At 39.6% G+C, this 27,439-nt stretch overlaps 1 protein-coding gene across 4 annotated transcripts in view; it reads right to left on the bottom strand.

The window, feature by feature from the left end:
* Positions 1-1,959: 1,959 nt before the first annotated feature.
* The window catches only part of LOC136050431 (clathrin heavy chain 1-like), a 36,039-nt gene continuing 10,559 nt past the window's right edge, over positions 1,960-27,439 (bottom strand). Inside the window, exons 5-33 of one of the 4 annotated variants that reach the window (XM_065739339.1) lie at positions 27,077-27,190; positions 25,653-25,826; positions 25,190-25,387; positions 24,591-24,791; positions 24,317-24,469; positions 23,588-23,710; positions 22,722-22,859; positions 22,335-22,499; positions 21,752-21,932; positions 21,242-21,405; positions 20,392-20,517; positions 19,542-19,684; positions 18,778-19,012; positions 16,832-16,954; positions 16,318-16,463; positions 15,716-15,899; positions 15,242-15,434; positions 14,668-14,825; positions 14,411-14,575; positions 13,562-13,669; positions 13,061-13,228; positions 12,835-12,984; positions 11,624-11,755; positions 10,854-10,964; positions 10,304-10,474; positions 9,639-9,860; positions 8,920-8,940; positions 5,749-5,824; positions 1,960-4,747 (exon numbers count right to left, since the gene is read on the bottom strand). In XM_065739339.1, coding sequence (XP_065595411.1) covers positions 4,632-4,747; positions 5,749-5,824; positions 8,920-8,940; positions 9,639-9,860; positions 10,304-10,474; positions 10,854-10,964; positions 11,624-11,755; positions 12,835-12,984; positions 13,061-13,228; positions 13,562-13,669; positions 14,411-14,575; positions 14,668-14,825; positions 15,242-15,434; positions 15,716-15,899; positions 16,318-16,463; positions 16,832-16,954; positions 18,778-19,012; positions 19,542-19,684; positions 20,392-20,517; positions 21,242-21,405; positions 21,752-21,932; positions 22,335-22,499; positions 22,722-22,859; positions 23,588-23,710; positions 24,317-24,469; positions 24,591-24,791; positions 25,190-25,387; positions 25,653-25,826; positions 27,077-27,190 — 4,359 coding nt within the window. In that variant the 3' untranslated portion in view covers positions 1,960-4,631. The remainder of the gene's footprint in view (positions 4,748-5,748; positions 5,825-8,919; positions 8,941-9,638; positions 9,861-10,303; positions 10,475-10,853; positions 10,965-11,623; positions 11,756-12,834; positions 12,985-13,060; positions 13,229-13,561; positions 13,670-14,410; positions 14,576-14,667; positions 14,826-15,241; positions 15,435-15,715; positions 15,900-16,317; positions 16,464-16,831; positions 16,955-18,777; positions 19,013-19,541; positions 19,685-20,391; positions 20,518-21,241; positions 21,406-21,751; positions 21,933-22,334; positions 22,500-22,721; positions 22,860-23,587; positions 23,711-24,316; positions 24,470-24,590; positions 24,792-25,189; positions 25,388-25,652; positions 25,827-27,076; positions 27,191-27,439) is intronic. The other 3 variants (XM_065739340.1, XM_065739341.1, XM_065739342.1) reach the window with 3 other exon arrangements.

Here is a 27,439-nt window from a genome sequence, read left to right as displayed (position 1 = left end):
ACATAAACTGAATAAATAAATGTCTTCCTGCTATGTGTCAGAATTTAAGATTTACCTTCTGCTGACTGCATTTCAAATTCATGTGAACTTAATACACTTAAAAGCTGACAACATTCTCTATTTTAGCTTGAAAGAAAGCTGATGGTTGTTGTTACCTTCCTGAAAGTTCTAAAAGACTCCCGACTGAAAGACCTAGACTGAACCATATGCGTGCTAACAATTTTACAGCATTTTAATATTAAGACATGAATTAGGATCCATCCTTACCTTTGGAAATATGCCCACAGAAAATATGTAGTATAGAAAAACAAGAAAGCTATACTAGCAAAAAAACTCTTGGAAATCTTAATAGTTATTGAAGTATAAAATGTAAAACAATAAAAAAATTCAATTCCATTAAACTGGTCCACCTGCAGGTTGCTATGGAAGCTCACACTTGCTATGTGGAATTAACTCACTCTGCAAACCACAACCTAATTGCACACTGATGTTACAAAGCAACTCTTGCATTGTTAAAGCATTTTTCAGCTTTACCTTCCATAACATTTTATCACACATTCAAGATGACCCAATTTGACTTTGTGGGAACAAATGAGACTGAAGCACTCTTGCCGTACACTGTAAAAGAAAAGAAGAAATATATTCAGACTGGGAACAGTGACAAGCAAAACCATATAGAACATAAAGGATGAAGAAATATGGAAAGCAGTTCTACAGAAAAGAAATATGCTCTATCACGAAGGTTTATGCACACTTTCCAAACTGTTTGTTATGGAAAGCTGTTACGTACAGTGCTACTTGTTCAAAGGTTCGCCTCAATTTTTTTCTCACTGCAAATTAGATCCGCTGGCAATGCTGTTTTAATCACACTAACAGTTTTCCAACGGCTAAGTTTCAGCTGGCCAATTAAAACATCACAAACACAAGCAGAAACTTTAACCACGCAGAAGCATAAAAACCAGCTTTGCTTAAGTGTATCACATGTTCAAATTCAAAAGTTGATTTTTCTTGTCAGTTTTATAGTTGAAGGATCTGTAGAAAACTGTATGCTATGTGCTTTAGCAGAAGGTATTGTGACTTGACAAACTCTTGAGATCCCTTCCAACCCCTGCGATTCTGCAAATAGCAGCTCCCAGTTTTGTGAGTTGTTTCTCATTTCAAGCAACCTCACTAGAGGACCCACGTCAGGCTAAGTGCCAGCTTCCAGCACAGCAATCGCCTAAAAAAACCCAAACATTAAAAACTATTAAATCAAAGTTCAGTTACACACCTTACAGCCACTACCATCTTTCCTGTATCTCCTCCATAGTAAGTACTCATTTAAAGCCTTTATCTAACTAGATTTTTTTTAATGCAGTGAAACAACTTAAGAACATTTTCTTCTGCTACTCTAACATCTAATTGCATAGTTCCCTAAAAAGAGGGGTGGGAAATGAAAGTTTAGTAAAAGACCACAACCTAATTTAGACAATAAGAAATAGAACTTACCCCAATGATGTATTCCTCCTCAGTTTCCAGGGCTGGCTTATTTGGCTCAACAGAATAGCCAGCAGCAGCTACTAAAGAATTCTTCCTAGAGTAGCTCTTTGACATCCTTCTTTCCCTTTCCTTTTACTTGGTGTTTATACCAAAAGAATCCAGGAACACTTGAAAATGTGAGGGAACAAAGGATAGCTGTAAATGCCAGCTCAGAATGAGCAACTGAATACAGGTTGGAATTTTATGCCAAGATAAGCACAAGTCTTTACAGTTATTAGATGAGCGGTCTGTTTCCACCTAGCTCACATGACATTAAAGTGGCTGCAGTGCAATGCTTGTGAATTGTTTGTCATCTGACCCATAGCTGCCCAAAGTTCATCCTGGGAAAATCCCCATGTCTGAGAAATCACAAAAGCTCGCTTTCTTACAAGAAAACAAACAAACAAACTTAACTTGTGCTTGAAACACACTACATAGGTTCTTAAGCAAGTTATTATTTAGCAGTATCACAAGCCCAGAAGTCTCCACATACTGCACACTGCAGCAAGTTCTGCACAGTCAATTCTGCATGACAGTACTCACTTAATCTCAGCAAAGCCAGTGGAATTGGTGAGAAATTCAATTTTTAAAGGAGATTTGGTATAAATCATGAGTTTTTTGAAAAACTTGGATGACCACTACAACTTCATAAACTGGATTAATTCTTCCACTTATCCCACAAAATGGTGGGCAAGAATTTGTTTCACATTTTAGCTACAGCCACACGATTAGAGAATTTATAAAAGCTGTTGTATACACCAAGAGAGAGCTGACAGCCTTGCCCTTTTTGAGAACTCAGTCATTCCCATAATTAAATTTCTAGAGACTAAAGCAATTAAATATTCTGAGGCTAGCTCAATTCTCTACAAGTCATGAGCTGTTCTAGTATTTAATCTACCAGTTTACTGTATTCCAACTTGAGCTTGTAATTGTTACTGTAAAATTGTACTAAATTTTCAGTTTGAGGAGAAGGAAACTTCCACAGTCATTAACTCTATATTTGTCTTCAGTTCCAGCTACCTCACCCAAATTCCTGTTGACCCACAAGAAACTAACTACAGAGTATAAGCACTGTTTGTCTGGAAAACAGTGCGCTATCCAGCTAGCTCCTGCTAGGTCTAAGCCTGGATGGAGTGCAGATTTGCTTGAAATCATTAGCTGCTCATTACTTCAAGCTTAGCCATTGAGTGCTGATCAGCACAAAACCAAAGCATTACATCAGCACTTGCAGCACTCAGGTCTTCATTAGAAAGATAGAGACCACATCCCTTTACTTGCTATCACACAGTACAGCAAGCAAGGGAGACAATGTAATAGTTAGAACTGTGACAAAACATAGTCTACTGTTTCTGATTTTAAAACTTTGCAGGCTAGATGGGGCTTTGAGCAACCTGGTCTAGTGGGAGGTGCCCCTGCCTATAGCAGGGAGGTTGGAAATAGATGATCTTAAAGGCCCCTTCCAACCAAACCATTCTATGATTTTATGATTAATTATCCACTAGTTGGCATTTAAAGACGTTTTGCCCAATTCACATAGAATACAGTATGAAAGGTGTAGCTCCCCACTATGACTGCTATGTTAATGTGTTTCAGTGGAGAACACATAAAAGACTAACAGTAGTCTCCCCCCAGCACAAGACTGAGCTTATGATTTTCCAGTCCAATGAATTAAGTTACATAAGCACATGACTATCTCCTGCAGCATCACCTCTGCACATGATGAAGTATGCTGATGTGTCCAGTGAAGAGACCACTAGTCCCTTTTAAGTCACATGCTAAGCCCTCTGTGTTACCTGCTTTGGTACAAATTTCCCTTTTTCCTGCCTGGCATCCTTAGTTGTTGGATTAAGATACCTGGATGTGGCAGATTATTACTAATAACCAGATCCCACCCCCAAGATGTGAAGACTAGAACCACACAACAGATACTGCAGATTTACATTTATAGTTGGACTTTTATAATAATTAAGATTAGCACAAGATTCATAACCATAAATCATACATTGTTATCTGAAGCACATACAATTTTAATGATAAAGGTATTTGAAGAGTGGCACAAAGTAGTAATACAACCCCACTGGCATTCTCAAGAAAGAGGCAGGTGGTAGACACCACTGATGCTACTGCAGCACAGCAAAGTGAATCACTGCATCCTGTTGATTCAGATGGAACTGACTGCCCATCAGACAAGGTCAGAAGACGGTGTCAGGAAGCCGATGCCAGAACCAATTAAAGGTACAAATAAAAAGACAGGATCATGTCCCTCTCTACTGCCTCACTATTTTAGAAATATCCCCCCCCCTTCCTTTCCAGTTCTGATGCTGCACTCTTACACCTCTACAACTCCAGCAGGCTGCACACACTGTCACATTCACTTGCCACGCATAGATGAAGTTTCCTTTAGTACCATTAAATGTCAACAAGTAACATGGTCTCCTCTTGTTAAACAAAAAGGATCTGGGAAATATTTGCTCTCTGCTATAACAAGATTTATTTCCTTTATGTTTCAGATCTACTCCAGAAAATACAGAACAGACTCGAACAGCACTGAACCCCAATGGCATTGTTGTCAGAAAAGGACTTTCCCATTATTCCTCTAAACATTCAGAGCACAAATATTAGAAAGCCCATTTTCTTTTGCACATAAGACTGCAAACAAAATGGGATAGTCAGATGAAGGAGATGCTACACCAAATTGTTAACAACCCTACTACTTCAGCAGCTTCATCTAAAGCTTTTTAACAACTTAGTACCAGGCAATTTCCCAGCTATCTTTAATGGGCTTTGCAAAAGAAAGAAAAATATGCTCTCTTCTCCCTGGCCTCAAGCAGTTATTGCTATATGAGTTAGTGAAACAGTACCTGAACTCCAGACAAGTCTCACAATGTCACTAACAAAAGCTGCCTTTCAGAGGTTGAAATGTAATTGGACAATAATCAATAAATAACAGTAACAGGCATCCTGTTGTTGTCTCCTCACTGAGCAGGGCAGCTAGCACATTAAGACAACAGAAGGTCATCTGTGCCTTTAAGACCATTGTACACTTTTCTTGGATAAGTTAAAGAGGGAAGGGAAGAAAAAGAAGAGACAGTGAAGGTCTGTCAGAGAGCTAGTTACATATTGAAACCATAAACAGGTGGCTGGGTGAATCCTGGTGCTGTATATCCATACGGAAAGTTTGTCTGGGGAGGTACTGCACTGGGGCCTGCTGTTAACATCAACTGCTGGCCTGGAAAAGCATAAGGAAAAAAAAAAGTTAGTTTATGTACTCAAGGTTTCCTAATGTTAGGTGTACTATGGGACAAGATTATAAGGATTTTTAGCTAAAAATTGGCCACTGTACAAGTGCGCATTAGCAAGTTACACTATTACTCAACATGCACCACACAGAGTGGGCATTTAGGCCATCTGCTTTTGCTACCAGAAAACTGAAAGCAAGACAGGACCCGGATGAAAGGGGAATATCAACTACTTTTGAGAGCTTGATAAAGACAGTTTGTTGTGAAGAGACCATGCTGAAAGCCAAACTGATACTATTTAAACACCATGCTCAGTCAGGACTGAAAAGCAATTCAAGCAATTAGTTCAGTCTTGTTAGGTCTCAAACTAGAGAGTGCTGCAAAAGGGCTGAACACACCTCAACAGATTTGTCTTCAGAACTAAGAGCACAGGTGCCACATGCATATGTTAAATTTAAGTTAATGTTCATATCAGACAGTGAACCAGTCATGTTCTTCCCTCACCAGCCGCTTCTAGACGCTTGTTAGCGGAATGCTTCTTCAGAAGGCCTTCTAAAATAGCAGCACACTTGATGACAGCAACATTTTTTTGGCTGCTTTTTTCTCAAAATGAATTAAATAAAAAACCAGTCTGCCTTTCAACTTGGAAGAGCAGAAAGAAGACACATTCCTCTTTGACAGGAACAGTAGGAGGAATCAGCATGCTCTGTAAGTTATTTCTGCAGCTGGGCAAACCTTGGTATCCCCGCTCCCGTTACTGTACTGAAAGGCTATTCCTAAGCTAGTGTTCTGAGCCATGTAAGAGGAGTAGTTCTTCAGCTGCACTGCAAGAGTGAGATGTCCCTTCAGGCTGCACAGTTCTTCTAGCAGAGACGATCATTTTACTAGCTTCTGGAAACGAGCTTACTTCGGAGGTAAGTCACTTAAGTTACCTCCACAAAGAGACCACAGTGAGAAAAGGTTATCAATTAAAACCAAGTATTTCACATACCAAATACTATTGGAGTAGGTTCAGTTACTTGTTCCTCTTCTTTTCTTAGGTTTTCAGAAGCATCAAGATTATCCACCTACATTGAAGTGAACAGGAGATGTATAAAGGCCTTGTCTAGAAACTGTACCATTGCACAAGCCTTTTCATGCCTGGTACCTTAGCTATCAAGAAATCCTTTCATTATTAATCCAGATTGGAGACTGTGGCTGGGAACATATGAACGTGCAGACTGAGTCTGCACATTTGTAAACTTGCCCTCCCTGTTTACTTTAGAGGTTTACTGCAATTGCTGTCACAGGTAGAAAAAACACCATTACCTTTGAAAGTGCATGGTTTTCAGGAGCCCTGTTCTCATCACTGTCAACTCCGTGACCCAGAAACCAAACCATCAGATTGTAGTTCCAAAGAGCATCTCAAATAGGCCTAATCTACAGTTACCTATTAACCCCGAAGCCCTCTCCCTTTCAAAAGATATGTGCAAATATTCCAGATCCATTAAGATCTTATCTACAACTACAAATTTGGGTTACAGAGTACTGCTTTAACAGTATTAATGTTCACATAGACTCCTCTTGGAGAGAACTCTAGAGACATCACAGAATGTGTTCTGGAAGTGTCAGCTTCTATGTAGAACCCGGTGTTGTGAAAAATAAAGCTGTCTGTGACAAACTCATTTGCCAGTGTTACAGTAATGCAGGAACTCTCAACACAGCTTTAAACTAGGAACAGAGTCAAAGGGTGGGCAGAAAAAGCAACAGTACCTTCCTTCTTTCAGGTTTAAAAAGTTACATATTCCATAGGCAAACCACTGAGAATGAAGGCTGCAAAGCCATAAAAATCACACAAGTCCATATCCAGATGCAGGCAGTACTAACATCCTGGAAAATATTTCAGTTAGCTCAATGCCTTTTTTTTTTTCTCCTCCAACTGCTTCTCAGCCTCCCTTCCCACTACAGTAATCACATCCAGTTTGACAAGTACTGCAAAAGGGGTTTCTACTATACTTCAAAGATGTTATCTAGTTCTTAACAGTTCCCTGATTTTTTTGAAGTTTGCTCCTCAATTACCTAAGCAGCCATAGGCCTTTAACTCATTAAACTTGTCTCAGTTTCAGCTGGGACAGAATTGTTTTCTTTCTAGTAAGTATCTAGTATGACACTATGCTTTGGTTCTAGGAGAAAACAGTGTTGATAACACACTGATGTTTACAGTTGACCGCTAATCAGCATTGTTTAGAGCCAAGGCCATTTTCAGTGAAAAGCCAGAGGAGCTTGAAGGGAACAGAGTTAGGACAGCTGACTTAAACCAGCCAAAGGAACATTCCACTCCATATAACAAAGAGTTTTGAAGGAGTTGGGAGTTCATCTGGCACTTTTCTGCTGCCCAAGGGGATAGCTGGAAACTGGTCAGGGGGTGGTGAGCAATTATTTTTGCATCACTTGATATATACATATACACACACACATACATATACTCTGTTGTATAATAAAGTATACAGTAGTAAAATAAAAACTATTTTCCCTATCTTAGTAAATAGTTTTAACCCACAAATTCTACTTCATTGCTGGCTTTTTTTTTTTTTAATTTTCTTCTTTGTCCCACTGAGAGGGGTGGGAAGCAAACAAATGACTGCAGTGCTCAGCCAGCAGCAGGGTTAAACCACAACAAACTTACAGCTGTCAACCTAACAGCTTTTCAGAATGACACTAAATATTAAGTTTTATGAATACTATCCCTATTACTATGGGTTGAAGTAACTTAAAAGCTACCATTTTCAAATGAGGTGTATTACTGTACTTCGGACCACTAATTCCCACTCTCCTAGATTAGCCTCTACTCTTTACATCCCTGAAAGCTTTAAGGAGCTTGAAACAAAAGTTCAGTTACTCCCTCTGCTGGAAAAAAAAAAAACCTGCAAGCACGCTGAGAGCAGATAGCTTGAAGAAGGGACAAAAGCAGCAGCCCTCCAGCAGAGGCTAAACATCTTTCCAGTTTGCTGCCTGAAAGTGATGTTTTTCAAAAGATTTCCAAATGAATGTTATCATATTCTGTGTGCCTAATTCCTTCTGGGGCATATGCTAGTCTACGCTTTCACATCTCTTTCGCATCAAGCCAAAGGTAAGTTCTGGAAGACATACACACCCTGCTGATTAAACTAATGATTTCCTTTGTACTTTTAAAGTTAGTCACATAATAAAATTTTAGACGTACCACACTCAATACCCATTCTCTAATGCCATGACTGTAGTTAATTCAGACTAAATTAGTTCCAATGGGAAAACCATTACCACCATGCAGATTCTCCTTCTGACATCCAGTGTTTAGTAAGCGACCACTTGTAAATCCAACCAGCATTTAAAAACCACGATGTTAACCTAAATCTTATATAGAAGAATACAAGTGGATTTCTGTGGCAAGTTTTCCCTCAGTAGAATATGAGGATGAGGAGTCTCAGTAGAATATGAGGATGAGGAGTCTCAGTAGAATATGAGGATGAGGAGTCTCAGTAGAATATGAGGATGAGGAGTCTCAGTAGAATATGAGGATGAGGAGTCTCAGTAGAATATGAGGATGAGGAGTCTCAGTAGAATATGAGGATGAGGAGTCTCAGTAGAATATGAGGATGAGGAGTCTCAGTAGAATATGAGGATGAGGAGTCTCAGTAGAATATGAGGATGAGGAGTCTCAGTAGAATATGAGGATGAGGAGTCTCAGTAGAATATGAGGATGAGGAGTCTCAGATCTGTGCAAGACTTTTACTGATGCTACTAGTCAAGCTCACAATGCCTGGAAATCTAAACTCTAGTAATTTATATTTTAACAAGCAATTTGCACTTTAGAACACATTGTGTTATGTGGCAACTGCTTTCACCTTATGAACATCATCTTCCCTACTATGAAGTATTTATTATATAGTAATCAGGAGCCCCAGCAGTCAAGTCCTCAATCACCTGCTTTTATTTCCCATTAAAAAAAAAAAAAAGAGCAGAGACTGGTTGGATTTTCAAGTTGTTTGCGAACATTCATCCTTGTAGCATTAGAAAGCTAACAGAAAATGAGTTAGAGCTAAAGGACACTGCTCTTCTGGCAGAAGATACAGCTGGACTCCTGTAAAAGCATCCTAGGATACTGAGGGACACGAATGCAAAGAGTAAGAAATCAGAATATCACCTTATAGAACAGCCCATCAACCTGCAAGAAAATTCAGAGGGGTATTCTTAACATGACTAATTAGAACCAACCTCAAGCAATCACTTCTAGATTACTGATTTCAACAAAATTCTTCATTGAGATGATCTAAGCAACCCTACAGTCTTCTAAGGAAGAATCTTAGTTTAATATGCTAGAGCTGTTTAATTCAAGCATTTCAGGATTGTACATGATCAGATTCTCTCCTTTCTCAATTCACTACTAACTACTGGTATCAATAATGTACAGTCAGATTATACACCTGAAATTCTGTTTTCAGTGAAAATTCACTTTCAGCACTCTGCTGTTATAGCTGGTGTATAAACTGTTAGTTACACAGAAGCCATGCTTTCTGTAACAAGAAAACTGAGTACTTTCACAGTGACACCATGTAAAAAATGATACCAGTTCTCCCCAGCAAATCCTTAGTTTCATCAACTACAGAGGTACACCACTAAGAAGTATACCATTGCTTATGTCCCCTGTTGAAAGCAGAAGTTAACCACATCTCTTTCAAGTCCCAAGCTGCCTATTTAGAAGTCTAGCTATCTAGTCTGAAGTGACTAAGAGAAATACCCAGAGGACTTAGTGTAAGGAATAATAAAACTCCAAGTACGTGCAAAAAAATTTTACTTGGTTTGCGTAACACTAATTGTACAGCAAACCAAATGTTCCAGTGTCTTAGCCTATGCAATACTCACTTTGGTGAGGTACTCTCTCATCACTTGGATGAAATAAGGCATTGCGAAGTTCATGATATTATGCCTCCATGCTAATTCAAGGACTACATCCGGGTGCAGCAAGTCATAACACGTGAAAAGGCAGGCCACAAAACACTCCTGCTTGCCTTCTTCCAGGAACCACTGAAGAAGCTTTTCTGCTAGTTCTACATCCTTGGACTCTGCAGCATACTGCATAGCATCCTGCAGGAAAGGACAATAGTTAAGCTTGACCCCTGCCTGTCATCTTGCTCTCCAAATTATGAGCATACTACTGCTAGCTAGATGACTGGGGTATTTTGCAAAACATGAAGTTAGTCTTTCATATCACCACACATGCTGTGTAGGAGCTAAGTTAAGGTATACGTGCTCACTTAAGTTCTCTTATTTTGATTGAAAACTCCACAGATGCCACTGGTAGTTACTGAGAGATCTGAGTAAAGGATAACATTATCAGATTAGATTTAAGATACAAATTTGAAATTGCAAGCTATTCTGCTTTAAGATTCTTTCCTTTTTAAGCGAAGGGCTAAGATCTATTAGAACAAACTAAAGATCTGAAAAGAACAGAATTCATTCAATTTCCAGGAAATCTATGCTTCATAGATCAGACTCGACAGTCAGGAAGAAAGGTTGCATTAACTCACCTTATACAGGTGGTCTTTCTTGCATAGCTCCACACTCTGCTTCCAGCGGTTGTTACCCTTATACAAGTATGCTGCAATACGCCTGAATTCAATTAGCTCATGCTTTTCCAGACGCTGAGCCAATGTTATGTTATCAAAGTTGTCATAGGCATCAATGGAAGCTCTCAGACCCTGTTTGAAAGAGAACTGTTACCCATGCTTCCAGATGGTAGTAGGTGACCACTACAGAAGAAAAGCATCCAAGCAGAGCTCACAAGCGTTTAGGTCCTGCCAGCTGGATGTTGATGCTATGGCTGGCTACCATGGCTTGTTTGCCATACACATTTCAGGCTTTTGTCTTAAAGGTTGTATCTAAGGTAACTGATATCTGCTTCATTTTCAGGTTACCACACTGTGAATCAAGCCCCTCCCATGCCCCAAAGGGTCTGGATTCTACAATCCCACTACTGTTGCACTTCTGCTCAAGGGAACAGTGCTTTGTCATCAGCTTGAAAACAATCTTGTCAAAAACAAGATGCACATCTCAGGAGTAATCTTTTGTGAGGCTTACCTGGTAGTCCTCCTCCTCCGTTAAAAGGTTGTTTAGAGCTTCATTAATTCCTTTATTATTATGGTTCTGCACTGAACGCAAATAAGGCTTTACTAGAAGCAGCTGATTAACCTGGAATTGAGATTTTCAAAACAGGATTAAGTGTACTTGTTTCCCACTCATTATTACAAGAGCTTGAGCTTACTTGCAGGATTTTTCTGAACTGCCAGTATGTCATTTTGAGTTGCTAAAAGTAAAATGAAATGGCCTCTTAGGCCTCTTCTAGTGCTTCCCATATCAAACTAGGATTGGACTGCTTTTCAGTCCCTTATGCTGAAGGTAAAGCCACCTTATGGACACCAACTCAGAGGAGACTCAGAGGAGACCTTATTGCACTCTACCACTTCCTGAAGGGAGGTTGTGGTGAGGAGGGGGTGGGCCTCTTCTCCCTGATAAATAATGACAGGACGAGAGGGAATGGCCACAAGTTGCACCGGGGAAGATTTAGATTAGACCTGAGGAAACATTTTTTCTCTGAAAGAGTGGTCAGGCACTGGAATGGCCTGCCTAGGGAGGTGGGTGAGGCACCGTCCCTAGCGCTGTTCAAGAAGCGTTTAGATGAGGTGCTAAGGGATTTGATTTAGTAGTTGGGTAGGGATAGTGATAGGAGGATGGTTGGACTAGATGATCTTGTAGGTCCTTTCCAACCTTATGAACCTATGAACCTATAAACTCTTTCTTCCCCAGACAGAAGTTGGGCTTCCTGTTTATCCAGTAACTCTCAAACTAACCTTTGTGAAAAAATTGACCGTCCTGGTGTGATCCAGTCGTGGAGATAATACAAGCAGAAGATCATTGATCAGCAGAGGTTTGTAATCTAAGTAGAACTGCAAGGCTTTGTAATATAGCTCCACATTCGCCACCTGTATGGGTTACACACTAGTTAGCACTTCAAATGCAAGTAAATCTACATGCTTAGTTTGGATCACTTAACTCAGCACAAAGTTTATTTGATTCTTAAATAAAAGAGGAAGTTTCCTTCTACAGGCCAGAAGCTTTACGTTTGCATTCAGAATTCTTGCTTGACACAAGAAGCACTTGTGAAATCATCTGCTTCCAGTTGGTAAAGTCCACAACCGACCAGGAGCAGTCCAAACCAACACAAACTCATCCACTATTATGAGATCCTGGTATCAGCAGCCAAATAGACTTAGGGTTAATGTGACTATGTGTTGAACTCCTAAAGGCTGTAGTCTTAACATTTGGGTTTTTTTGCCTCAAAACTTGTAAGACTGGTAAGAACAAGTATGCAGTCTGGAATCTCATCTAAACTATTCATCATCCCACTATTCTACACTACATTCAAAGGACTGACCGGCCCACTGCTCCTACTGGAACAGCTGAAAAGATTTGCAAAGATCTTTAAGAACTGTTGCACCCTCAAAGACAGTAATCAGGTTAAAGAAATTAAGGAGGTTACGCCTCCTGCTTCTGATCTCTGATCCTGAACAGTCCCTGAAAAGATTGCCCTATTGTGGGGTAAATAACTCCCAAGGATGGTACTTCACAAAGAAATAGTATAGATGATAGTATATTTTGAGTAGTTCTATATAGATGGGATACAAATAATACAAAAGAGAAGATGGCTCACCTTCAGGATGTCAAGGCTCACAGGGGACTCCACGTGGGAGGGATCTCCAAGAAGAGATCCTTCCCTGGTGGTAGTCAGCCCTTAAATGGGGTTTGGGAGAGGTGGAGCCAGGCTCCACCCCTTCCAACCATACAGGTATATCACCTTCACCAGTGCCCCCATGGCTGACTTGGTGCTCACCTCAGGTGACCAATCAGTGGTTCAAGGCTGTGATTCAGCAGTTCCCATACACCCTATCCAATACTACTCAACTGGATGTGAGGCACAACAAAAATTGAAGGATACAAGCTTTGATTAATTCATCTTTATAAAAAAAAAATGTATAGTCTCAGCTGAAATCAGAAAACTTACCTTGGCAATTATGTCCTTAAACTGTCCTTCTTTCCAGGCATCAGTAGGATGATTCATCATAGTAATTATTGCATTGTCATACTCTTCATACTTGTCATAGAGGAATACAAGTTCTGCCCAGAGATGAGCCTGTTCTGCAGCTCTAAGCACCTGATAAAAGAAGATAACAGTCAGTCTGATTCACTGACATCTTCCTAGCTTTGCTTCCAATGTAGCTGCTGAATACCTTTGGAATATTAACTCTAGACCAGAAGAGCTCCAGATGTTCCCTCATTTTCTGAGGCTTGAATTTGGAATATAAGATGGCAAGTTCAGTAAACATTCCCATGTGAGCACGCTCTAGGCCCAAAGCAGCTTCCAGAAGGGCAATCAGTTCTTCAAAGTAGCCACGATCCTGAGTATTAGGAAAATAAGGATTAATTGCAAATTCATGGCCAACTACCACTTAAAGGTTATTTCAACTATCTTTTCTCCCCAAATTATTTTTCTAAGACACTATTCCAATGAGGCTACAGAATCATAAAAGATGGGAAACTGAAAGCTATCATTCTTACATACTCTTTTTAAAAAATTGCACACAACTATTGGGAAATGGAAAAATGTTTTCAGTACACTCCTGCAGTCACTAAAGATCAGTCTCACAGGGTGAGAAGTTTTAGCTGTGACTACTTTATTAGCAGATATAAGTAATCTGTATAATATTCTAGGGCATTAATAGTGATCTAACCTGATAGTAACTAATCAGCTCTTCAAGTTCATCAGCATGGATGACTATGTGCAAGCCACATATTTGTGCCAAGCGGAATTCTGTTCCATCCACACAGGCAAAACATAACTGCAATGAGAGGAGGCAAATGGTGAGTTCACAGCAGAATACAACGCTTATTTCAACTCCCCATATCAAAGAACAAAGTTAACTAACAAAGCTTTAACTAATCTGGGGCTTACTACAGTTCAAAACAGGTATTACCATAATGATTTAAATGACTGAAGGAACTGGGGCTGTTTAGTCTGGGTAAGAGGAGGCTGAGAGGAGACCTTACTGCTTTCTTCAGAGACCTGAAAGGTGACTGTAGCAAGAGCGGAGTTGGTCTCTTCTCACTGGTGACAGGATAAGGGGAAACAGTCTCAAGTTGCACCAGCGAGGTTTAGGTTGGGTATCAGGAAATCTCTGAATGTGTTTAAAATCCCTTCCAATGTGGTGCTCAGGGACATGATTCAGCAGTGGGTTGATAGTGTTAGGGTAGTATGCTTAGGTTGGTGAGTGACCTTGAAAGTCCTTTCCAACCTGAGCAATTCTATGATTCTATGACTGTATGACTGTTCTAGAATTAAAATCTCTGCCATTCATTTTCTAAAATCTAGCTTTCTAATTCTGGGGAGGTGACAGCTAATAGATACCGACATACTCTGTCGCCAGAAACAGTTAGCAAGCCACTACCAGAGATCACTGTAGATGTGCATTAATCAACTGTCCTTTAATTCCTGCATTACTGTCAGAGCAAAGGAGTCCAATTATGCTCAAAAGCAATACTAGAACACAGTTTATAGACAAAAAGCAGAAGTTTTAAGTTACCTCCTTCCAAGTCCTTGTGCTGTTGGCTTTGCGGCCACTGTCCACTGCTGCCTGATACTCTCCAAGGTGCACCAAGGTAGATGCCAAGCGAGCAAAGTTAGATACACTGTTATAAAGTAGTTTTGCTGCTTCATACATACTCTCTTCATAACAACGATCACCAACCTGGATTAGAAGTCCAAGGTAAGCAAGGCTAACAACAAGACTCAAGTCAGTTAAGCAGCTAGTCAGACGTGGGAACAGTGATCAAGGCATACCTGCTGTATATGGGCATTATTAGGGCCGCTAATAAATTCCTCCAGTTCTGAGAGACGATTAGTTTTCGCAAAGGCAAAAATAAGTTCTGTTTCTACATAAGACTCCCTAGCCTTCTTCCTGGCCATCTGCAAGAACTTGACTAGGTCCTCCCAGTTATCTAGAAGAAAGAAGAAATATTTAATATCCTCTATTTCGTTATTCTGTATTTCTCCCCTTGCCCATGCTAAGTAAGTTTTCACTAGTATACTCTGTGATATTAAACCACTGGAGACAAGGTATATCCCTCTTAACACCAAGCCACTTTCATGCAGCTATCAATTTTGCCACATACAGCTAAATCAATACACTACACTTGGTTGTAATTAGGCCATAATTGTCCAAATGATCTCTACATAAAGGTCTCTCCTTGATGTAGCAATACAGATAAGCTTGTAAACAGAAATCTCACTAATCCATTCCTGATCCAATTTACTCTGAAACAGAATTTGCACATCTCAAGAATTCTTACTGCTCAAGGTGAAATAACTGAATTCATATGCAAGCATCCTTAAGTTTGAGGATGATTTGGCTTACCATTTCTATTAGCTGCTTGAACAACTTCCATGTAGGCAGATGGGTCATCTGCCTTTATATAGGAGTCAATAGCTTCTTTTACCAAGTCTTTCTGCAGCTGTGCTCTGGCTAGCTGACTCCATACTGCTGGCTCATTACATCTCTCTGCAAATTCATAAGCACGGTCTAAATTGCCAATGTGCTCAATCAGCACCTGTTTGAAGTTGAAAGTTAAAAGAAAAATAAAAAAAATTAAAGCCTTAAATTGTCCTTCAAGTATACACATGTTCTAAGTAAGCAATGTGAAGTTATTTCTATCTAGCAAAGTAGAAGCAGCAAGAATAAAACTCCTGCTGTTACCGTTTCTCTTCTGCCTTGAAATCAGTAAGGTGGCCTAACAGTATTCAATCTTCCTACCCCCTTCAGGTATAAGGTTCAGAGGTAGCCACTCAGAATCAAACACAGCACACACACAAGCATGTGTTCACACCTCACCTGAATTGCTGAAGTATTAACATCAAATTTTCTGAATATAGCAAAGGCTTCTTCATAGAGTTCATTACTGATGGCAATGTTCGCAATATCTGGGGCATCATAGTTATCCAGTCGATTAATGTATTCCATTACACGAGAGCGGTCAGCCTTAATGGCAGTCAGGATCAGCAGATTCTGGAGATTCCTTTTGTTAACAAAAGGGACAGGCAGGGCAAATCAACACCTGGTTAAGTGACACGTACTGTACATGTAACTTAACACCTACATACATTGTACATGCAACAAAAGCTACATACAGCTACTTGCTGTTGATAGCAACAACCTTTCATCCCTAGATTGACGAGTATTGATACTTGCCACGCAAAAGAAATGGCTTGCCAGCGTTGCTGTTTTCTCTCAGCACAACACTGCAAATTGAACAGCATGAACTAGCTCTGTAATTAAAACACAGTGCCTCAAATTCTGCTTCTTCACCTGACAATTCACATTCAGGAGCGTTTAGGTCTTAGAACCAAGAAACCCACGAGTAACTTGGATTACTTCACAACCTAACCAGACATACTAAATGGGCTAAATTTGGGGGAAAAATGCTCTCTTCTTACCTGTGTTCACTGAATACAGAATTATCCAAGACAATTTTTTCCAGTAATTCAATTAATTCATTTGGCAGGTCTGCAGTCATGAAAGCTTTCACCGTGACAGAAACCTCCTCTGGATCCTGCGTCTCTGATAAAGCTGTTTGGACAACCTGGATTGGAAGGTGGGAGAGTATAAGTCTTTCCCAAATGAGATACTTAACCAACTCATTTCAGTGAGCAACAAATCAAAGTTTCAGAACTGTCATCCTCAGCAAGAAACAGCTACTTCTGAAGTGGATGTGGCTATCGAAACCCCACTCTCATAGTGCATAGGGAGCAAATGTACTAGAGGTGTATCACTCCACAGGACACAGCAATATCTTACAAAGTTTTCTGACCATGAAGTTCTGAGCTAATACTTGCCACTCAAACTCTCAAACTTCTGTACAATTGAAATGAGGCCTCAGAGGCTACTTTAATGTTCTGTAGTGGGTACAAGTTATTCTTATACTGACAAAGCCTAGCCTTTGCAATGTACCTGGTCAATAAGCTGTCGCCTGAATGGGTTGTTTTCTTCAAGAACATTTGCCCAGAGCTCAGGATCCTTCCTGCGTACTAGATAGCGAGCCTCGCTCTTAAACAGTGAGTTCTCATTGCATACCTGAAGGAGAAGATGCAAACATTAGAATTAATATTGAGGGTAAGTACCACAAAACAGACTTAACTAGCTATGAGTCAGACATTCTAAAGGACTGACTAGAACTAGTTGCTGACCAATGCTAATGCCACAAAGTTCTTACCCAACCTTTGATCTGGAAGGCTCATGGAGAAGGTCTCCAGAAGAATTCCTATAGCTTCTCTTGGTTTTGCCCGACACACAAATACTGTGACAGTGGCTTCACAGTAACTATTTGCTTCTGTATGAAGTGAAGACCTGCAGAAGCCTGAAGAACTTTAAAATTTAAACCCAGAAAGGGAGTCACTTACTTGGGCAGTGTTAGTAGTGAATTGAGGAATGGCACTTGTGTTTAAAGCCAGGAACAGGTTACATATTAGGTGTCATTAGTTTTACCCTAGAAATGTTCAGCTTGGTTTGCCTTGTTAAAATGCGAAGGGTAAAGAATAAATGTGAGATCTCCTACAGAAGTGCAACAAGTAGTTATGAATTATGATCCTATTAGTGACACTAGTTTATACTTCCAACTGGAAGAGTAGAAACCTGAAGGCCTATTCTCTTTCCTCTACCAACAGGCCATATTCTGTTAGTACCAGAATTAGCTCTTTAAATCTCAAGTACTTGGTGCGAGAAAATGAGTAGTAGCATGCTTATTTTTCAATATACATTTATGTATGTACGGCCTAGCTGCAGGAGTTGAGCCCTTTTCCCGTAAAGAGCAATGTTTCAAGTATAGTTCTTACAGAAGGAAGAGTTATCATCCATATTCAGTAAGTTAAAATTTATCCTAGCAATATCTCCTATCAAAACAATTCAGAGCCACCTTTGTAGACTGAAGTAAGAAACAAGCTGAATATAGCCAGCTACACATTTCAGACTTACAGTGACAGAGAAGGTATTCCTTCAAAAATTTTTGCTTCCAACTGGGAAGTTCTCTCTTTTCAGAGAAAGGGTAGATAATACCATCATTCTAACTGCCATGATTCAAGTCCTGCCAGGGAATAACATTTACTTCCTTTTTTAAACAAGGTAAAAACAAGCTAGTTCTTACCCCTATACAACTGATAATCTTTGCATGTACTATTATAGAAGTGCAGACAGGAGAATGTTTTCTTTCACAGCAGTCAGAACGACTGCAGTCCAACATTAAGCTCTATTGTTCAGTATGAGACACTACATGTTTGGAGAACCATACAAATTTCACTTGCCCCTCAACTTCTAAAGGAGGTTCAAGGAATCAATAAGCTTTAGATAGGAGAGGAATGCTATCTGAACTAGTCCTTGCAGTTCACCTGTCAACATTCATTTTTCCTCATTTCTAATTGTGTATCAGATCAGCTCTCTGAGGGTCAATTGCAGCAAGGGAAAACTACATTCCCCTTTCTTGTTTCAAACTGTCTTCTTCATCCTGTAGGGTTAAATTAGGCAGCAACTTGACTCTTCTGTTCATCAAGCGCTCAAGGCTCAAAACAAACCAACAAAAAAAACCACTCAAGTTAACAAAGATGTTTGACAGTTGTCTACTTATCAGCTATGCCCAGTAAGCTCAATTGAAGTTTGAGCAGCCGTGAAAGATATGAATGGTTCCTTAAATCTGCAGTTACATAATTTTAGTTGGTACACAGAGCATTACAGTTCCTTATTATGATAAATATTACTGTCTCCATGTAGGATTTGAGGTAGACACGATTCTTATGAGTGAGACTGCAAGACAGGATTCTGCAAATGGTAGACAAATAGCTAACGAGGCTCCCACTTCAGGCAGCAAGTACATTCTTCAACATGTTTATAAATGCAGTTTTGCAAACCTTTATGAGTTCCAGATCACACTGGCCCCTCTCATATGCAACGCAGGCCAGATGAGGGTCTCTCTTTTCACAGTATTTTCCAACTACACGACTGTCATAGTACGGATTCTCACGAAGGAACCGCTCTGGATTATTATTACTGTCAATGTAGATTTTGGCCAAGGCATTATGAGTTGCAGGTTCTTCACAGCCTTCGTGAATCCTTGATTCAAGCCATGGCAACAGCAACTTGAGCCTTTGAAGAAGCAAATATTTTAGGTTTGTAAGTTGGACTAAGAAAGTCTGACAGGTACCAACTAATATCTGGCCAAAGCTGACCTTTAGTTAAACATAAAAGAAGCCTGCAGATGCCACTAAGCATTGTCATCTTTCTTTTCAACTTCTGTTCTATTGAGTGCCGCTTAACAATTAAAACCATTTTCTTTCATTTTACATGCAACTACAAACTAATTACACAAGGTGCTCTGTGCCAAAAATAACACTGTGAAAACAGTTTTATCTAGATTTACTCCAAAGACACATCTCATGGATGGCTGTACAAAAAATTTAGAGTTCAAATGCCGTATTACTCATCACGCGGTGCTGTTGGGCATTCTTATATCACTCACAACCAAGAGACTTGCTATCAAATCTAAGCCATTTCTCTATAACGACACAAAAAACAATACTAATACTGTATCATTCAAAAAAGCTACATCCAACTTGTGTGCATATCAGGGGTCAGGAAAGCCTGCTAACGGTGTTCACAGGTGTATTTTCATTACCTATTTCGTTTTTCCACTTCAGCCACCAGCTCATCTGTTGAGAACTGGCCTCTGACCACCATGATCAAATTCTTAATGACATCTTCAGAACAATCCACATCAAGAAGTCCTCCAACTACTGCTGGTATGCGGCTGGGGTTCACCTAGAATAAGCCACCACTATTAAAATTAGTTATTAGCACTATTAGTCACTCATCCCCTTCCACATAAAGTTCTAGTTGAAAGTTTGAATTATGTTTTAAAAGCAGTGAATTTTAAGTTACTAATGCATTTTTACAAGAATTCTAGGAAAAATTCTGCTTGTAGGTTTGTTATAGACAAGAGTTCAGTGAAAAGCAGCTGCATAAGAACCGTGGGCATGAAATACATAGCCAGATCTGCTTTAATTTTGGGCTTGTTTAGCTTGGAGAAGAGAAGGCACTGGGGGGACCTCTCTGCATCCTTTCAGTACCTGCAGGGAGCTTACAAGCAGGAGGGGGACAGACTTCTTATGCAGCCTGATAGTGATAGGACAAAGAGGAATAGCTTTAAACTAAAACAGGGGAGACTTAGGTTAGATGTTAGGAAGGCATTTTTTACTCGGGGGCTGTTGAGGCACTGGAACAAGTTGCCTCCCAGTGAGTCTGTGAATGTCCCATTTCCAGAGGCATTCAAGGCCATGTTGGATGGGAACCTGGACAGTCTGATCCAGTGGGCAGCAACTTTGCCAATGGCAGAGGGGTTGGAACTAGGTGATCTTTAAGGTCTCTTCCAACCTAAGCCATTCTTTGATTCCATGACTAATCAACTAAAAGGTTAAATTTCTTAGAAGGGAGGAAAGGGCAAGAGCTTAAGAGTATATTCTCCTTACCTTCTGTACATAGATCTCTATATACTTCTGCAGGCTATTGCGATATAAGTAGAGCACCAGGTCATGAACAAAGTCAAAACGATCACAGACAATGATCAGAGGAAGCTGGTCTGTAAGCTTTGCCTCCTATTTTGTGTGAAAAAAATGTGAGAAAGCATTCACTGTTTGTTCAAGAATTTTCAAAGCAGCATAGCATTACTGAGTTGTTCCAGCACTAGAAGTCACAAAACATTCAAATTCAAGACTGCTCTGCAGATCATTAACTTCAAAAGCAAGTTAATCACAATGAATATAATTCAGTCAGTCCAGAAATTGAGGTTTAAATTTAAGCTCTTCAATATGTCAGGTATTAGGCCTTCATCCCTAACTTCAACAGGACTGTGTTCACATAGCCATTCAGAAGACCGTTACTGGCCCAAGAACTTCATGCAAAAATAAAATGACATTAAAATCCCACTTTACCAGTCACAAAGTATGCAAAGCGTTATGATAGCTGATTCTAGATTTACTAAGCTTTGTCTAATCAATGTCCTTGCTAAATTTGCAGCTGAATACTTCAGTATATTATTTCCTCTGCCAACACTAATTCACCCACTGTTAGGTGAAAATAGCTTGTATCAAACTCATGAGTATTATACAGGTTAATCTTACAGGAATGGTGAGCTGTTTTTTTTTCCAGAGAGAGCCCAGAAGGAGCTACCGTATGCCTGGAAAAGGACTGGATTCCTATTCTGGTATCACAGTAGACTATTTATGGCCACATCAGCTAAAACTTGAGTGGGTATTCCTCTCTTTTCAGAAGGTCTAAGTTCTGCTTTGCAGAGACGGATTTGTTGGACAGAGAATTTACCTTCAGAAAATTCTTCACCCGTTCTGGGTTATAGCAGTTACTTTCACGGCAGATTCTTTCTACTTCCTTTATCTGACCAGTCTTGCAAGCTGCCTGGATATACTTGAAGTGAACATCTGGATCCTGGCTGAAGTTTACAATGGAACCCAAGAAATAGAACAGTCCTAAAAGAGTCACATTTTTAATACAATTAGAAGGACAAGTGAAGTAATGCAGACTTATGAACTTCATCTTACAACTTAATACAGCACTGCTGAGAGTAGTTTTAATTTAACTACAAGAAAACCAGCTTGTGGGGATTTTTTTCTTCCTTTCTAGTTTTGCCTTTCTCTCTGAGAGATAGTTAAAAAAAAATTCTAGAACAAAGTTATCCCTAGAGCTATGCACTGTGATGACCGCAGCACTTGAATAAATGCATTCTAAGATCCAGCCAAGTGACAGCACCTTTCCCATAAAAGCTGGGGTCCTTAATATCTGCTTCCAAAGAGGCTCTTCCTTTTAATACTGTACCTTCATAGCTTTTGAAAGATTCAAAAAGCTCCACAAGAGACTGAGTACCAAGCTGCTCATGGTACTTAGAAGCAACCTGCACACAGAGTTGTAGGTTTTGCCTAATGTTGGCTGACAGCATAGCACGCAAGCATTCTACAGAGTCTTCAACAGAGAGAGAGCCAAAGAAATTCACAAGCCACTGCAAAAACAAAGAAGCTTTACTCAGTAAGTTATAGAAGATTCAGTCAATTTTTAAAGATGTGACAATTAGCCAGAGTTTCTACCTAAACTGCTGTAGGTAAGCCTTTCACGTGGTAAGACCAAAGATTTGAAATTAAACAGACTAACAAACTCATCTTTACAACTAAAGCAAAAATGCAGCTTGGAAGATTTGAAACACCCACCCAGAAAACTGAGGGCAAACTTAAGACTGAGTTCTAACAATTAACTGGATAAAATGTTCTCAAGTCACAGTTATATGTGCTGCATAGGTGCCTACAGAACATCTTAAACCTGTTGCAGGAATTTTAGCAGCTACTGAAGTGTTAAGCAGTGATCACTTCACCTACAGAAGCTCAGGCTTTCACTTGCACAGACTTACCTCAGGATTCAATAGATGAGTATGAACAACAGCACGCTTAATATCATAGAGATCAGTGTAGTGTTCCAAAGCTCGCTGGAGCAAGCCTGCCTTTTCACATAACTGGGCAATATGAGCACGATCATAGTGTGTAAACATTTGGTTTCCAAGGATGGCATCTGCAACCTAGGAGATTACATTTCACGTGCAGACTGTTAGTCAACCACAACAGCTCAGACTAAAAGTTGTTGAAAAGCAGTGACTCGCTTGTAGTCTTCCATGTTGCTGAACTATATATAGATAACAGTATCAGACATCAGATTGTAAGAACTTCAGATGCAGAAAACTGGTACAAGCCTTCCGATTTTTCTCCTTCAGTTTTTGGAAGAACTAGATAAAGTGTCTTACCTGCGGGGCATGAATCAAATTCATTTCCAGCAGACGAGTCTGAAGGTGGCCTTCTGCTGGGCGGTTATTTTTCAAAGCATCTAACAGAAAGGATGTGCATTGCTGAATAAGACTGTTCTCCATGAACACATCCACAATCTGTTGAGAATCATCAAGTTAGAAAAGGGAGTCATACATACACGTGCATGTTTATCTATACACACTAATAGCCTCGCTAGAAAGGCAGCTCAACCCAGCACTTAATATGCTGTATTTACATTTTTATTGTAAGATAATAATTGATGACAAAAGTTTCACACTTTCTCTAGAACTTGAAGTGTGCATTACTTTGACTATTATGGCAGATTTTGCCACCCACTATTTAGTTTTAACACAGCAAGCAAAGCCTATCCCTTCTCTTCTGATAGGATAGTTTCTGCAGGAAAAGCTAATCCTTTTTTCTGAATAGCTTCACTTGTTTAAGAATGGAAGTAGCTGTCCGACCATTTAATCACAAGTGGCCTCTGCGAGGCAGCGCTCCTTTTTGGTTTATTTGCTCATCTTCTTATAAATCTTCTGCTATGGGAAGAATTCACATACGCTCTATTAGAGTCAGCAGAAGGAGCTTTCTAAACCAACAGTAACATTTGTCACTGCTTAAACTAAGACTGTGGCAGATTCAGGATCAAGAGTACTGTAACAATCCAGAGAGCCTGCACAAAAACTTTAGAGAATACTTGTCTCTAATAGTACACAAATTTGACTAGTTTAGTCACTTTTCTAACCAAGCCAACTAAAGATCTTAACTGGCCTTACCAGTTCCCAAAATGGTACTATACTATTACCTCTTTCTACAAAGAGACCAGTGCTCTTGTTGTAGGCATCACCTGGTTAATGTTAGCCAGTGGCTCCTCATCCTGTACCAGCATCTGAGAGAACTGCAGGCCCTGCTCAGGACTGACTCTCATCACACTTCTCAGCAAGAAGATCCAGTCTGGGGTATAGCCAACCTAGAGATTTCAGAAACAGTCATGCACATCTGAGAAGCTTTAAATATTTTAAGCCTTCAAAATCTGTAGCATAAGTGCTACGAGCCACACTGAAACTTGTCACACCCATTCTCCATCTTCCAGGAACTCTCAAACAAAAGTGCTGTTTGTATGTTGACACAAATTCAGTATTTGGTTATTTAGTAACTGAACTTACTCTAGGGCAATTTTCTTGTTGGCTAAGAAAATTACTAAAACAAATCAAGAGTCACATGGCATTACCATACACAGTCCTACATTTTTAAGTGCACATCACACAAATTACTTAGTAATTCTGTCAAAAAATAAAAATAACCCTCCCTTACCAATTTAAAGAAGTCATTTTTTATTATAAGCCTGAGCCAGTTCATAATCTGATAGTATACGTAATTCTGAATATTCTGATTTCAACTTTCATAGACTGTATCATTAGACTTCAGTCACATACCATAGATCTTGCTGTTTCTTGATCTTTGCTACTTATCACATTTTTGAGTAAGAGAAATCAAACTTCTCACGGAAGATACATTCAGAATGTACATGATAAACATAAGATAGAGTCTAGCAGCTTGTGATGAACAACTTTACCTTTTTAGCATACAGCACTATTTTCTGGAATTGACCAGTTTCAGCAAAGCACTGAATCACTTTGTTGGGCACGTTAGCACGAAGATAGACACTGAGCGCAAGTGTTGGGTCAGCTGTCTTCACCAAGTCTCCCAGCTCCTCTGAACACTCCAGCTGAAGACAAGTGGTATTTTGTCAAGCACAAATATTCAGATATGTAGTATGAACAAAAGAATTGTTCACACTCAACTGCTACAAGGCAACAGAATTAAGTTAGCGTCAAGATCGAGCCTACCTTGTCTTCCTTCAGCCATTTCTCCAGAAGCTGCTTGCGGCCTTGCTGCAGAACAGGACGGCAGAGCTCTAGAGACTCAAACTTGTTCAGCTGTCCCTGGTCAAGCAATATTCCAAAGTATTGGAGCAGGGGAGAGGCCTGCCCTGGTTGTGCTGGTACACTCTGGAACTTCCTGATTGTATCACTAGTCCGTAGAATTCCCTTTAGAGGCACAAGATATAGAGAAGTAACATTGCATTTGAGAAAGATGAGTAGTGTTAGATAAACAAAAAAACCAAAGCAGGTGTTAAGTTCAGCTATAAACAGAAGAATTCATTCTTAATCTTTCAGGGTAGAGATCTTGGTCAAACCTAAGCCAATGATCTTCTAGCAAGAAGTCAGCGCCCACAGCAAGTCAAGTCTGTGTTGGAAAAGATGACAGATGCTCCTTGATGGTATACAGGAGAATTTATTAGAACAACGAATTGAACTACAGACAAGTTAGTAATGAAGCATTTCAGCTCTTGAATGTCAAGTGCTGAAGTGCAAGTGACCTAAGCAAGTCAACTATGCTAAAGCAATCCAGATGGCTTCTAATCTTTACCCTTAGAATAACTCACCTTTGGTGCAGATGCAGCTACTTTAGCAGCATCTGCATAGCTTCCTTGAGCAAACAGTGTGTTAAACTTTCTGGCAAATAATTCCTCTGCACCAGCTAGATTACTACGTATAGCCATACGCAGACCCAAGTCAGGATTCTGGAGAACATTTGTAGCATAGTTCACAATGTTGTCTTCCTCAACACATACAGAAAGCACCTGGAAATGATAAAAGGCATATCTTAACTACTGTCCCTTCCACAACTATTGTATATAAAACAGGCTGAATAGATATTCAGTTGTTATCAGTGAAGCAGCAGATTATCCAAAATCAAAACAAGTCAATTTCTCCCTCTCAAGCAGTCTGTGCTAGGAGAGGTTAAGAACTGGATAAAAGTCAAGTAGTTACTTGATCTCTTCCACGATGTTTGTTGCATCAAGTCATTCATTAGGTTTACTTACATTCCATCTCTGGATTAGTTACCTGTCCTTTTTTGTTGACACCAATAATGCCTGAGGTAGGTTCGTGAGAAGCTGTGACAAAAATAGTGTCAGCACTAATACGGTTCATGTAGATGCAAACTCCAGACTCCAAGTCATACATGTGAATATATCCATACTTTGTGATCAGGTAAATAACACCATGCTTAATTCCAATCTGTCAAAAGATAATCTTTTACTAGTATAGACTAAGACTGCAACAGTTAAGAGAGCTACCTTTAGCCTAGTCACAAGACAGTACATGTTAGGACATGCGTTTGCACTAACAATAGGAACAAACAGCTTCAGGCTTCCTCATTACAAACTCAAACAGCTCTGCTGGCCATTCAGAGCCATAGCTCCACTTAACACAGGCTGAAGGAAAATTAAGATTCATCTGCAACAAAGGAGATACTATTCTAATGAGTCAGAATGAGGGATATAGTTTGGGCATAATTAGTATTCAGGTCAGATATGACAGTACAAGTTTATTTCCAGAAATCCTGTGTGATAGTCCCACTCTTTTTCAGCAAGGACCTAGCAAAGCACCAGCAGAACTTAAATCAGGCTCATCTACTGAGGACTACAGTTCCACTGTCAAGTCACAAAGCCAAGGAGGCTTTCAAGCCAAGACAGTATTTAGACAGAAGAATTTTTACTCTGGACAAGTCCTCAAAGCATTGCACACTCCAAGATTCTTTGTTTTTCATATGCTAAGTGAAGTTTGGTCTGTTCAAGTAACCAGTTGTGTTCTTTCCCTAAAAAACTTCCCATTAATATCCTAAGGTACCTTTTTCTGTGTTACTGCTACAGAAGTAGACTAATATAGGGCTCTTCACTCCATTTGTCCTATGACATTTACTGTAGATGAAATGCCACTTCCACCATCAGTTACATCAAGCACTGTAACACTCATATCTAAAACCCTGATCATTAATAGAGAGTCCATTAATAGAGAGTCCAATAGCCTGAAAAAAGCAGTATTATCTGCTATCAACAAGTGTTATCAGATCAGACAAGAACTCAAGAGTACTGCTATTTTGGCAGACTGCTTCCAATATTTGATATCTAGTTACTTTTGAACTGCTGTTATTAAGACAGTGCAAAAACTTGTCAAACTTCTTAGCTGTTCAAAAAGAGGTTTGATCGATGTCACAGACATTCTGCTGCAAGGCAAATGACTTTTTGTGGCATTCTGTCTTTTTTTAAAAGCATAACCGAAGTTCACATATTCAGACAAATACAACCTATATATTTGTGTAAGTTACTGTTTTAATGTCTAATATACTTCCCATAAATCCATTAACACCACTTCCAAAGTTAGGAAGAATAACAGCAAAGGAATTGTAGAAAACTTTTTTTTTTAATTACAGACATCAGCTACTTGACAGGCTATTAAGCTGATTTTCTTTTCTGTCAAACATTTACCTGCATTGCCACAGGAAAGTCTGTCTGTGCCTCAGGTGGGAAAAACACATCAACAGCTTTCTTAACAAATGGCTGATTTCCAGTAGCTGGTTGACCCACTTCAATTACGTGAAGCTAAGAAGAAAAAGAGTATTTGACACAAGACCACCGGCAAGTCTGGTCACATGAAATAAGTATCAGTCTTCAGATAAGCTCATGAAGTCACCTGCCACACTTGCTTGCTATCTGTCCAATCCTGAAGAAATACGTTGGAGAATTGTGTTCCAGATTTTTATGAGAGGAAAAAGAATAAGTTCCCCAGAAGCTGATGATGCAAACACCAGAAAAAGCTAAAGAATTTGTTTTCTATGAAAGCACACTGTA

This window comes from Cyrtonyx montezumae, unplaced genomic scaffold (assembly GCF_038088225.1).
Source record: "Cyrtonyx montezumae isolate F1298 unplaced genomic scaffold, pur_monq_1.0 scaffold_23, whole genome shotgun sequence".
NCBI lineage: Eukaryota > Metazoa > Chordata > Aves > Galliformes > Odontophoridae > Cyrtonyx > Cyrtonyx montezumae.
This window is presented reverse-complemented; position numbering and strand designations above follow the sequence as displayed.